The sequence below is a fragment of the Calliphora vicina genome, chromosome 4, assembly GCF_958450345.1.
Source record: "Calliphora vicina chromosome 4, idCalVici1.1, whole genome shotgun sequence".
Taxonomy (NCBI): Eukaryota; Metazoa; Arthropoda; class Insecta; order Diptera; family Calliphoridae; genus Calliphora; species Calliphora vicina.
In genome coordinates this window covers 44,406,750-44,420,447 of record NC_088783.1, presented here as the reverse complement: position 1 = coordinate 44,420,447, position 13,698 = coordinate 44,406,750, and the positions used below count along the sequence as shown (strand labels likewise).

The 13,698-nt window shown below is 30.8% G+C and overlaps 1 protein-coding gene across 1 annotated transcript in view; it reads right to left on the bottom strand.

Moving 5' to 3' along the window:
• Nucleotides 1-13,698, bottom strand: part of Ten-a (tenascin accessory) — a 347,949-nt gene that overhangs the window by 14,587 nt on the left and 319,664 nt on the right. Inside the window, exons 13-14 of the mRNA XM_065510066.1 lie at nt 12,277-13,655; nt 7,466-8,016 (exon numbers count right to left, since the gene is read on the bottom strand). Of these exons, the coding sequence (XP_065366138.1) occupies nt 7,466-8,016; nt 12,277-13,655 (1,930 nt within the window). The remainder of the gene's footprint in view (nt 1-7,465; nt 8,017-12,276; nt 13,656-13,698) is intronic.

The following is a 13,698-nucleotide window of genomic DNA, read 5'->3' as shown; positions in this document are numbered from 1 at the left end:
ACAAAAAAGCCAAAAAAAAATGTAAAGAATCTTAAAAGGAAATCTTTATTGAGAGCAGCAAATAAAAGGAAATGAAAAAAAGTTAATTTTTAATAGAAATCAAGTCAAAAATATTATGGAAACCTCAAAAGTAATAATACATATTAACAGAGAATATTTTATGCGGGGAAATTTATTTATTTTCATAGTTTTATGTAGTTGGTTTGAAATTGTTTATGGTTTAATAGAGAATTTTGGGATTTTGTTAAAAATAAAGCATACTTTTGGGGTTTGTTTTGTTAGAGGTTTATTGGTTATTTATATACATATAACACAAGGGTAACTATATATAACACATATACACATTTTAAAAATAACATGCTGCCTATTTTTAGGCAGCTAAGAACAATTCTTTAATATTGTGTAATTTAAGAGATTTTGAATATTTTTGAAGTGCAAGATTTGTTTTATGCAAAATTTTAGTTAAAACAAACCTTGCATTTTAAAACAAAAACAAATTCTGGTATTTCGTCATCATCTTATGAATTATGTCATATAGAGCTTTTTAGTAGGAATTTGTTTATGAGTATGAACATGTTTGCAATATGATTTCTCAGTAAGACTGACTACTTTGGGCATTATATTTTATTTAATATCAATTACCTCTCTTATTCAGATTACTAATTACTAATTAGGCACTAACTTTCAATTCATACATTATTCAATACATTTATTACCTTAACATTCATATACCTATCAGCCTGTAAATATACAACAATTTGTTGTAATTAGCTTAACAACCTTAGCAATGTCGACAATTTTTTTTTCTGTTATATTCATATAACTTAAAATAAATACAATTTCCAACTGATTTTTCCAACAATCTACACCGCACCCCCAACCACCATATCACCAAAATAGCTTGATGAAAATCTCTTTTCACCACCTTGTTGGCAACATAAGTAAAACACATGCAACATGATTTAGTCAGAACAAAATGAGAATATATAAGAAAAAAAATTGTAACCATCAAAGGTGATTAATAACTCTGCCAACAACTTTTAGCTAATAAGATTGATTTGAAATTTTTCCTTATTTTTCAACAAACGATATCTGTTTCTACTGCTACTCTTTTTAGTTGTAGTATTTTTTTTGCAAAGCATGCTTTTAGGTGTTGTTTATTGCCAGGCCAAGCCAAGCCATCCACAGAGATGAGATGAAACTTAAACATGTAATACACAGCACTCACTGGCTGCTAAGTAACTTGATTAATTACTTAATATTGATTTTTCCATTTCGTCTTCTCTCCCTCTACCCACAACTCTTTGCTTTCCACAAAATTTTACTACCTTGTTAGTCTACTACATCAACATTTTCCTTATAGTCTCCGGCTGGGTTGGTTGGTTGGGTAAGAGTAAGTGTATGTTTTATAAGTTGCCATGGCCTGGCTATGAAATATAAGCATATTTGTTATAAAAGACACACACACAAAAAAAAACAAGGAAATATTGTAAAAAAATACTGTTTTATAGCCAGACATTTATTAATTACATTGAGTCGCTTATCTAATTAGAAAAGCTGGGATAATAAGCACAAATTTATACCTTCTACTTTGGTGTATTTTCAAAGATATTTTTTCTTTTTATTTTTTGTAGTTGTTGTTATTGTTTTATTGCTGTAAGGTAGATAAATAACTAATGGTGAGTTGTTAAGCAAGGCAAACAAAAAAACAACAATAACTGTACAACATAAGTATAGATAAAAACGGAAAATTTGTTGTTAAATAATTTATCAAGATTTGATAAAATAAGGAAATGAAGTTAAGGTAAAGATTTGTGTATTTTGTTATAAATTAATTATTTAAATTCCAATAAATATTTAAGATTCGCAGAGAAAAGCCCATGTTTAAGCATGAGCCTTAGAGTAGGCAACACTATTTGCTGGTTATAGATAATAATCAATTGATGATAAATTTACTTATATATTCCAAATTACTGGTGCTAGTGAACATTTGTATATGTGATAATTATAGCGCCAGACCTAGTCTTTCCGAAAATAAATTTTATTATTTTATTGTAAGAAAACAAAGTGAGCTACAGAGTTTCAAAGTTGACCATGACCATGTGAACCATCATTCATCAATGGTTTTGGAAAAAGCCTTTTCATAAGATACCATTAAATACTTTACAACGTCAAATGTTGAAATACAAGAAAACAAAAAATAATGTGTAACACGATTTAATAAAATCTTCATATCTCGAGTGTAGAAACAAAGGCAATTTTATTGACTTTTTATTATTTATTGATTGAAATTTGGAAAAAAGATAACAGTACGAAAGAATATAATTGATAGGATGGTGAATTATCTATCATATACTTTTTAAATTTTTTGGTTATCTCATTTGGTGCAAAAGTTATGATCTTTGCAACGAAAAAACTCAAATGGCGCCACTGTGCGTCGTTCTCATGAATATCGTTATACTAAATTCTGTTGGGGCATTTCAAAATAGAATTAGAAAGTTATTCTATATTGATTGGTATTGCAGGAAGATCTACCATATGAAGTAATTAATATCCAATTAATTTCAAATGAATACTGGAGGTTTTAGAGCATAATTTATTTTAACACAAGTTTCTAGCAATGATTCTAAAGCAACTTTTTGAAAGGCCTGTTAATGATTTTTGTATATTTATTTACATTTCTCTGAGAATATAATAAAACACCATCATAAATACACAAAACAAACAAATCATTTTAATGGAAATTTTGCAACATTTACAGTTTTATAACAGAAAATAGGTGAGGATTTCGCACATTTAAATTCGTGGAAGTTTTTGCAATTTTAAATATCTTTTTTATAATCTCATGTTTTGTATCATGCTGTTTTGATTTGTTTACAGAAAAGAGTAATTTGTTTAACAAAATTTACTAAATTTATTAAAATGGTTTGATATAATAAATATTTAATTTTAATCTAATATCTATTGAAAAGTAAAATTATCTAACAGAGTTTATAAGGAATTTTCTTAGTTACCATTACGACAGCCAAAAACTAGGCAACAATTTGTTCTTATCAAAACCCCCTAATGAATTTCTTTATTTTTAACAAAGAAATCTTTGTATTTTCTTTAGCTAAGCTTCAAATTTTAATTATTTAATTTTTTACTAAATATCTTGCAGAGTTTTCTAAGTAACTTAAACATTTATTTTTAAGAAAAATTTCGACAACTACAATATAAATGAAGGCCATTCTTTGCTATTTTTTAACAAACAAATTTTTATATTTATGTTTTAATTCCCATCAAGATTATTAGTTCTCTTTAAGGTAATAGTATTTCACAAAGCCTTTCAAATTTAATATTATAAAAAAATATAGTTTTGTCCTTTTGAATACCAAACGCAAAAGAAAAACTTGTAGTAATCAGCAACTTTTCAATAAAAATTCCAACATTTATATTCTATGCTACACAGCCTCCTCTTAACTATATACAAACAGACAGTGACTCCAGCTCTCGCCCTGCCTCAGTCAAGGCATTCAAAAAGGTAATAGAATTTGTTGTTACCATTTAAGAGTTTGTACAATAGTATTGAAGAATTGGAGTATGTTCATGTAGTCGTATGTGTCGGAAGTTCGTATTTGACTTCCGTTAGCATTTTGTCAGTAAAAGTAAATTGGCACTTTGTACACAAAAGCACATTTTCTATAAAAAAAAAACACAACCTAATGATTGTCTGTATGAGATTTTTACAAAAAAGAAAATGTTTATTGGAAGAAGACAAACAAAAAAAAAAACACTTAATATATGCATATGTTTTAAAGCATACACACGATCTATGACTTTTTAAAAGAATCAGGAACAAATTTGTTCATATAGGAAAAAACTTTGTTTTTGCTATAGCAGCCGTTAACAAACCTGCTTTCAGTTAAGGCCGGAAAACATTTCTAACGGAAACGGATGTATAGGTGGACGCACATATTGTACAACATTTTGTTTAACAATATTAAAGCATATGAATAAGGAAAAAGGTAGTTTTTTTAATAATACAAAATAAGCCAAAGAAATTGTAATGACATTTTCTGAAAAAAAGAAAACGTATTAATAAAATGCTTGTGTTTTTTTCTAATAGTTTTCTGTAGCAGTGCTTACTTATATCTTCCACTCAATTGATTTATATGAAATATTTACTCAAGTGTAGACAATAATAACAACAATAATAATCACAATTGTCACAATTACATTCAATACGCCAGTATTTCTCATTTCCTTTTCTATTATGATGTCTTGTGTTTGAATTGATGTCATTCATGTGTGTGGTTTTCTTTTGCTCCTTGTTGTTTCCTAGAAATTGTGACATTTTTATTCCTTTTGTTTGAATTGTATTTAATGTTATGTGAATATTATTTTCCAAATCATTGTGTTTGTATTTATTTATAACACTTGAAGCACCATTACCTATATATGAGTATATGTGTGGTGGCTATTTCAATATTTCTTAATATATTTTCTATATTTTCATATTGTCAGGAGAAAAACACCCTTAAATGAATACTTTTATTTTAGTTGCTTAATTTAATGCCTGAATATTTTTGATTTTAAGAGGTTGGAAAAATAATAATACAAATAACAGAAATGTTAGTAAATAATGGGGAAAACAATCACTATTATTTCTAGCAAAAATAATAATAAATTACTTGCCTAAGGTTAGTTTTTATTATGAATTTTTGTATGTTTTTTGTTTTGGCATTTGCTTTAACAAACTATTGTTATTTTTTTTGAATACTTTTAATAACTGTTGAATTGTAAGACTCATTATTATGCAGTAATTTTAGATTTCTGCATAAAATTATCAACTACTGCTGAGAAGAATATGTAAATTTAAAAGTAAAGCCTATTTTTAGGAGACAACAGAAAAACTGTGCTTTGTTTGCAAAAATAATTAAGTTTCAAGGTTTCCTTTAGCATTCAAATGTTTTTTTTTATAAGCATTTTTGTAATACTTAAAGTAGGAATTTATGCAAGAATAAATTATATAATGCATAAAATTAAATTAGTTTAAAGAAAAATGTTTGGCATAAATTATAAAGGAAGATATTTGAATAATAAAACTGCAAAAAATTAAAGTTTTTAAATCTAAATTTATGTTTTTAACAGGTAATGAAAATATTTTCAATGTAAATTTCTTAAAGGATCTGCTAAATGCTTTCCGATCGTCCTATAACATGGACAAGATGAAAATTTATTGCCTTTAAAAATACTGAGGTAAAATACTGAAAATGCTCCAAAAGAAAATGCTCAGAAGCACCTCAGCTCTGACTGTGTAAAATTTCATTAAAGGTATTTATAGTATTAATATTTGTCAAAAACTCAAGTACCATAATACAATTTTACGGTCGGTATTCAAAATTTGTTTAAAACAATTCAAACACTTTTTATTTTCATATGCATCGGCTATGTATTTACAAATACAAATACGGCAAACAAAAATGTCAAGAAAATATAAAATAAAAACAAGTAAGAAAGTATGGTCAGTCAACCCCGACCATATAATACCCTACACAAAGTAATAGAGCAAACACATTATTCTTTTAAAATTTCAATCTATATAAATATATAAATGTCTTTGTAAGTTTGTTTGTTGGTTTGTTTATTTGTTTGAGCATCACGCCTAAACGGCTGAACCGATTTTATTGAAATTTGGAACGTAGAGAGATCATTACTGGGAAGCGTCAATAGGCTATATATTTTTTATTTACTACCCGGTGCGAAGCGCACCGTGTCAAGCTAGTAATTTATATTTTTGAGTGATTTTCGGAAGTGGGTCTTATATGAGGGCTATGACCAATTATGGACCGATCACTATGAAATTAGGTAGTGTAATTTATGTCTATATGAAAGTTTACTATGTTAAATTTTGTGAGTATACCAACATTTTTAAACGATTTATGCACGTTAATGTGATTTTCGGAAGCGGGTATATATGGGAGCTATGACTAATTATGGACCGATCGTAACAAAATTTGGTGACATGAATTTTGTAGATATAAGACTTATTTGGAGCGCAATTTGTGGAGATACATTTATAAATTAAACATTAATTACCGATAAAGTCCAATTTCGGAAGGACGTTTGTATGGGGGCTAGGTGAAATAAAGGACCGATTTCAGCCAGTTTCAACACGCTTGGTCCTTGGACCGAAAAAATAATACGTACCGAACTTGATCGAAATATCTTCAAAATGGCGACCTGTACTCTGCTCACAAGATTTACATGGACAGCCAGCCAGATGGACGGACGGACGGACATCGTTTAATCGACTCAGAAAGTGATTCTGGGCGTTACAAACATCTGCACAAACGCATAATACCCTCCCCATTATGGTGGTATAATTAAGTTTGCAGAAAAATATCAATCAACAAAGAAATAAAATATTTGTAATACTATCGTTTAAAGAAAAAATGTTTTTTCGAAACGATTTCTTGACATACCGAATGATTTCAATAATATTTGAAATTTGAAAAGTGTTAATACTGAGTATTGCCGTCTATAAATACCTTAAGATATATTTCCAAAGTAAAAAGCTTTTCGGATAATAAATTAATAGTAATAAATTAATTTTTGGTATTTTTTTAAAAAATTTGCCGGCCCATGAAATACAAATCAATTAAAAACCTCCTCAGCGTTGAAATTGTAAAATATTTTAAGATACATATATTTTCAAAGTCATAAGCTTCTAAACATAAACTATGACATAATTTTTTTCCAGCATTATTTACAACTTTGGTATATTTGGCGACCCCCACTGAAATTTTCCGACAAACATTTTTGTAGAATATTTAATTTCCTAAATGTTCTTTTTTAAATGACTTTTTTTATTTTCTCGAAAATGGGGTCAAATTGATCACTAAAGAGAGGTAATAGAGGGTTAAGATCTTCCACAAAAATGATCCTGATAAAATTCTACCATATAACTCTGACAATAAGAATTCTCTCAGACATTAACTTACATTTTTTTCAATTAGTAGAATGCTCCCTTCGACCAAAAAATTAAAACCTTGACCCACTGAAAAAAAAAAAATTCAGAACAGATGGACCATAAGTTTATTCTACAAAACTTATCTACTCAACATGACCTTTAAGAATAATAGCATCGCTATTCTGTTCCAAAAATGCTGTTGGACAGTGTAATTATTATAGGATTTGCTTTTCATTAAAACCTATATCTACATAACCCTATAAGTATGCTTTAGACTTTTGATGATATTTAACAATTTCAATTACAAAATCATACTTTTGGCATAATTAAACAATTTCCTGTTAATTGTCAAATCAAAAAAAAAAAACTTACGTGACACATAAACCCTTACGATTTACTAGGCAACCTGACCATCTCATTAAAATCAAAATTTTTGTAGCTCAAAGTAACAAAGTGTACAAAAGAAAACGAGTTGTACAGAAGAAAAAAAACTAGTATGTAACAACTTACCTTGATCAGCCACATTAATAACGCCATCCTGGGCAACCGCAATTGCTGAAATTGCCTGAAAACGTGCATTTGATGACAATAGCGTTTCAGCATTACTCAACGTGCCATCATCGTTCATTGTGCCAGCCGAACCCAAAGTAGAGCCTAAACCACCAGCTGTTGTTGTTTTAGCACCCAATAGAACGGTTGTTGTTGTCGTTGGACCCGTAGACATAAGATTGCCCGACACAATGCCAGCTAATCCCGAGGGTGAGGAGGGTGAACAAATACAGCCACCACCCACACTATTGACAGAGGCTGAGTTAGACGATGAGGACGCACTGTTGCCATTGAAACCGCCATTTCCGTTTCCGTTGAATGCATTACTACCCGATGGTGTTGTAGGAGTTGTGCCACCATTATTACGTGTAGGATTTGTAGTTGTCGAATAGGCACCACCACCACCACCAATGACGCCTGCTGTACCATGGGAGGATGAGCCAATGTTAGAATTTAAGCCGGATGTTGAAGCATTGAGGCCAGCACCATTTGTGCAGTCACATGTTAAGGCTCTGTTGGTGTGTTGTGAAATAAATACAAGGGAAAATAGTATTAGTACAATAAATTCAGCCATTCATACATATAAAATGTTATAGCAGACAACAACAAAATACTTAGTGTACAAGATGAGTTTAGATTAAAATAAATTGAATTTTAAATTGTAAATGTTATATATCCGTTTTAACTACAAACAAAAATACCTAAAAACTTGTGTTTTTATAGATATTCAAACAAAAAACCAGCTAAACGGAAATATCACTGCAAAAAATATTATTTTTATATAAAATTGTTTTTGTAGCTAAGAAAAAAGAGTTAATGTTTTTTTTTGTTTTTTTTATATATAAAACAATGATAACCTTTGTGGTTTTTATGTTTTAAAAAACATTTTTCTATAAACATCAAAACAAAAACAGTTTTTATCTAAAACAAAAAAAAATGTTAGAGATAAATTTTTTTTGTTTATTTTGCTACGGAAATCGTAGCATTTTAGACCACAAAACAGCAGCACAAAGAATGTTGCAGAGTTTAAAAACATTTAGTTTTTTATTTAGTTGTTTTGCTGTTCGTTTTTAGTTGTTGTAGCCAACAATGAACAACATCTCTGTGAAGCTGTGAAAAAGGTTGTTAATGACAACAAACCTAGAAAACTATACCAGGCAAACGAACTTAACACCATCATCATTTTGGCCAACAACAAAATAGTAACAACACAAAAAAAAACTAATTTCTGTTTTAAAGTACTTAGAAGAGAGGCATTTAGAAAAAACAAGTAAGATTATTATATTCGGCTGTGCCGAATTTTTTGTACCCACCACCAATATAATAATGTGACAGATTTTTGTACATTTTTCTATAAAAAAATTTACTTTTATCAGATTTACCAAACTTTGCATGATAATCTTACTATTCTAGAGACATTTATTTATCATAGAGATATTTGTATGGGTGCTAGGAAAAATCATGGACCGAGTCTTACCATTTGCTACCATTGGCCCTATTGTGCCTTCAAAAGACAGACAGATGGACGGACATAGCTAGATCGTCCTAGAATTCTATATTGACCCAGAATATATATACTTTTGGGGTTCTGCGATGAATACTTCGACGTGTTACAAACAGATTGACAAAATCAATAACCTTCTGTTTTTGGTGTAGGATTTAAAAACAAAGTTTTGTTATATTACACAGAGAAAAATATAAAATTGGGTATGAATTGTGATAGTCAGGATGTAACAGTTGCAACTGTTAGATAATTATATGAAAACTCAAGAACCCGGGTCTGCTATACTTTCTACTAAACTGAATACCTTTCTTAGCCTTTCTCACCCTTATGTGGGGAAAATCGCAAAAAGAATATTAAAAAAAATAATGAAAAGCGATATTCATGGAATTTTTTTTCAATTTAGCATAGAAAACGCATTCATTTATTCAAAACTATGTTTAATGACGAGATATTTTAAAAGCGCCATTGTTTACCCTGGTGTGTGGTTTTCAACACATATGTTATTTCTATGTATTTAGCACTAGGAAAAGTATTTTTGGTGTTTCTATCAAAAATGTCTATTTTGTGAACGTAATCATACAAAATATAAAAAATAAATATGCTATTGATGACAAATAATGATTTTGACTACAAAAAGATATGTTCCTAGCGCCAAAGACATAGACATTTATATGTGTGGAAAACAACACAGGGGCTATAATTTTTAAATTGTCCTTAATTTATAGTTACCGAACAAATCTGAAACATTGAACATACAATACATTTTGTTATTATGCTACCCAGGACCTACAACCTTTACATAACCATTCGAATAATTTTACATCAAAGCACTTAAATATCACCAACTTAAATTAATAACACAACATGCTATGAACCACTTTTAAAACATTTTCATCAACTCCTCAATTTCGCCCCATTTATGTTATTTATAAATAATTAAAATTCTGCAAAAATCTACCACTGATTTTCAACCCATTTTTTTTCTCCTGACATATAACCAACATCGATTGGATACAATGAAGAGGAGTGTGCCGCCCAGCCAAGCCAGCCAGCCAGCCAACATGATGTGGAAAGAAAAATTAACAACTTGGCAAACAGCAAGCGACAGATTAAAAAACATCACCATACTTTTTAGTCACATTTTGCTGTTGTTTTCTTTTAAAAAAAGGAGCAAAAAGCTACCACCACGTATACATGATGCTTGAATATAATAAAAAGCCAAAGAAATGAAAATGTCTGTGGATACAAAACAATATTTAAAAAAAGAAGTACAAGAAATTAATGCAAAAAAAAAAACGAACAACAAAAAATTAGTCGTTTGTCTAGAACACAAACAGACGGCAGTCGGAGTAGTTTAGTTGGAAAAAAGTTGATTTTTTTTCATACCGATTTTGATACAACCAAATGTCATGCTCACTACTAGCAAAAAATAGCACAAAAATCTAGCATGACAATGTTGCCAACTGATAATACAGATGATAATTTTTTGTTTTTTTTTGAAACTCAGTTTTTGAAGACAGCTTCGTTATGATGATGTTGTAAGGTACAGAAGGCTCAGATACACATATACATACTTATATACATTAGGTAGGCCCAAAATTAGAGTTTGATTCATTCTAAGATATTTTTTCTCAAAATTTTGTACTGACGCTCCGTAGTTACGAAAATTTTAATTTTTGAAATAATTCGGTAACTCGTGAACGATTAGGGATATCGCAATTAAATTCTACTTCTTCAGTGCTGATGTGATTGTGAGTTGATTCTTCTTTTTAGAGGTTTGTGGGAATTGTGGGCAGCTTCCAAAAGTTGCTCACCTCGTGTCTACAAAATTTAAAGAATATCACTTCAGTTCTTATCCGAATGTTAAGAAATGTTTTATCTATAAAAATATCTATTTTAGTTCAAGAGATATTTACGTAGACAAATTTCTTTAAAATATTTTTGTTTGGTTTTTTGATGTGAGGGAATAGGCCATCCCCTCAGCCCTCACCCCTCACAAAACTTGATAAATTTTGAAGAACGGTTAAACCCTAATAGAACACATATTTGTACACTTATTGTATGATACTACTATCCTGATGGATGCATCACCAATTCCTTGTTTGGCTGAGAATTTGTGTCCCTGTAATATACATATATATCTGTAGTAGTAGCAGTTGCAATAGTGTTGGTATTTTTATATATACAACCAAAAGTATGCTTCACATTTTTGTTGCCTGGGAAAGATGATGGTTTTTGTTTTGTATGATTATGATGTTGCCTTTATTGTTGTTGTCAGGAGGCATATTTACCACGACGACGAGCTCAAAAACAGCAACAGCAATTGCCTGCTATATACATTTCATTTGCTGCTGCTGAACAAACAGAAAATGTTGCTGATAAAAACATTGTCATTTGCGCGAATTTTTCGTTCACACTTTTTTTTCGCTTATTTTTTAGATTTTTGGTGGTAAAAGGAAAAACAGGAATTATGATATAAAGAGTTGTTAACTTTAAAAGGACATTGACATGCTGCTAGGAAAAACAGCAATCTTTGGTAAGCGAATTTTTTATTTAATTTTTTTTTTTTTTGGACATTTCCCTTTTGATTGCAGCAGTAATGTGTCACAGTTTGTAAAGTAAGTGGTTGATGTTTTAATTTAAAAATAATTAGGAGCTTTAATAACAAGTTACAGCATTATTTAAAGCAAACTATTGTAACCAATTAATTTACAGTTCTTGCTTTACAAATATCCCATAAAATTCAACCAAAAACATTAAAAATACACATTAAAAACCATAAATAAAATAAATTATAATTTTGCTATTTATAAATTTAATACCATTATGAATTTTATTATCTTTCACACAAAATAAATGGGTATTTAAGCAAAAAATCAAAAAAAAAAAAATATCTATAAAGAGCAAACAGAAAACCAGATAAACGAATTGCCATAGCATTGACCCAATTAACTGATTTAAATTAAAATAAAAATTAAACACATAAATGCATAAGAACAAAAGCGAAAAAAAAGTAATGAATTAACGCATACAAATAAGCTTGAAACAGTAAAAACCATAAGAAACATTTACTCTTGAATTAAATTAAACTCCATGAGTTTATCTCCCTCTAGAAGCTTTCACTGTATACAGCATATCTTTAGCATATTCATTTGCAATACATTTAATGCCTCAATAATCACTATTTTAATTGCATTTTGTTAATAACCAGTTTAAGCAGGATTCTTTAATTTTTTATTTAAATATTGTATATATTTTCTTCACTCACCCAGCATTTTCCTGTTTTCCTGCAAAATATCTCATATTTCCTGAGGTATCTACCACTCTTATGGAATTCACACGTCTCGAGTCACTGTCAGCTATATACAAATCACCAAATGGTGAGAAAGCCATGGCCAACACTGTACCCAAAACATTATCCGTGGTTTTGTTCGCCTTATCCTGGCCACTGTTGCTGCAATGCAAAGGCGTACCAGCCACAACGCGAATTTTCATGTCCGAGGTTAAACGCAACACCAAACGATCATCGATGAAATGCAAAGAACCATCTAAAGGACTTAAAGCCAAACCAGTGGGCCATTGTAACTGGGCCTGATTGGCCATTAAAGTGCCTGAGCAGGGGGCTGGACTCCAATGATTGTGATGGCCATGATGTCCTATTAACGTATGAATAATGCCCTTAGGATCCACTGCCCTGATATTAGTGCCATCAGCTATGTACATGGTTCTATCAGCTGCTATGGCCAAGCCCTTTGGATGTGAGAGTCTAGCCTGTAAAGCTGGACCGCCATCACCACAATTACCCTCATCACCGGGTATACAGCGTTGTCCAGAACCCACCACCGGCTCACTGTTGATAGAGGGATCCTTAACCTTTTCCAATCTAAGCAAACGTAGAATTTGATGTCTCTCTGGATCAGAGATATACAAATGACCATCAGCTGGTGATACCGCCAAATAGTATTGATAGGACACTTGAGTGGCTGATAATTGCAAGATCGTATACACTTTGCCATCTGGGGTAATGCGTCTCACTAAATTGAAATCTCCCACATACAAACTACCATCTGGTCCCGAAGCCAATGCAATGGGTGTTAATAACTTAGCATCCTTGGCTATACCATTACAATGATCTGGACAATTCAAAGGTCTCTGCAAACCAGTACCCATCACCACCTTCACCGTACGAGGATATTCCTTCATATGTAACGTACTGCCATCACCCTTTTGCAGTATTCCCTCATGGAAGTTATAGTGATGGTGAATATCCAAACCCCAACCGCCAATATCCGAAATATCCACATCATAACCTTGCAGCTTAGCTGTTTGTGTAATCCACACCGGCGTATCGCAGGTGGAATGCTGGTAACCCACTGAAATACGTGCAATAGTGACACCATATACCTTTTGTCTATACACATTACGTTTGTTCCAGGCAAATGTGTGGATCAGATTGGGATCAGCTTCATAGGTTTTCACATGCAAGGAACCTTCGATTTCTACGCCTACATGGACGTGAGTAAGAGTTTTGGGAATTTTCTCAGAGGTCAAACGCATGCGCACAATACTGAGATAACCGGAAGCCTGTGAAGACTGATAGGTTAGGTGTAGATCGGATCCAGGTATTTGGATGGATTCTTGAACGATCTGAAAAAGGTAATAAAAAAATTAATTTCAAATATTTTAAAAA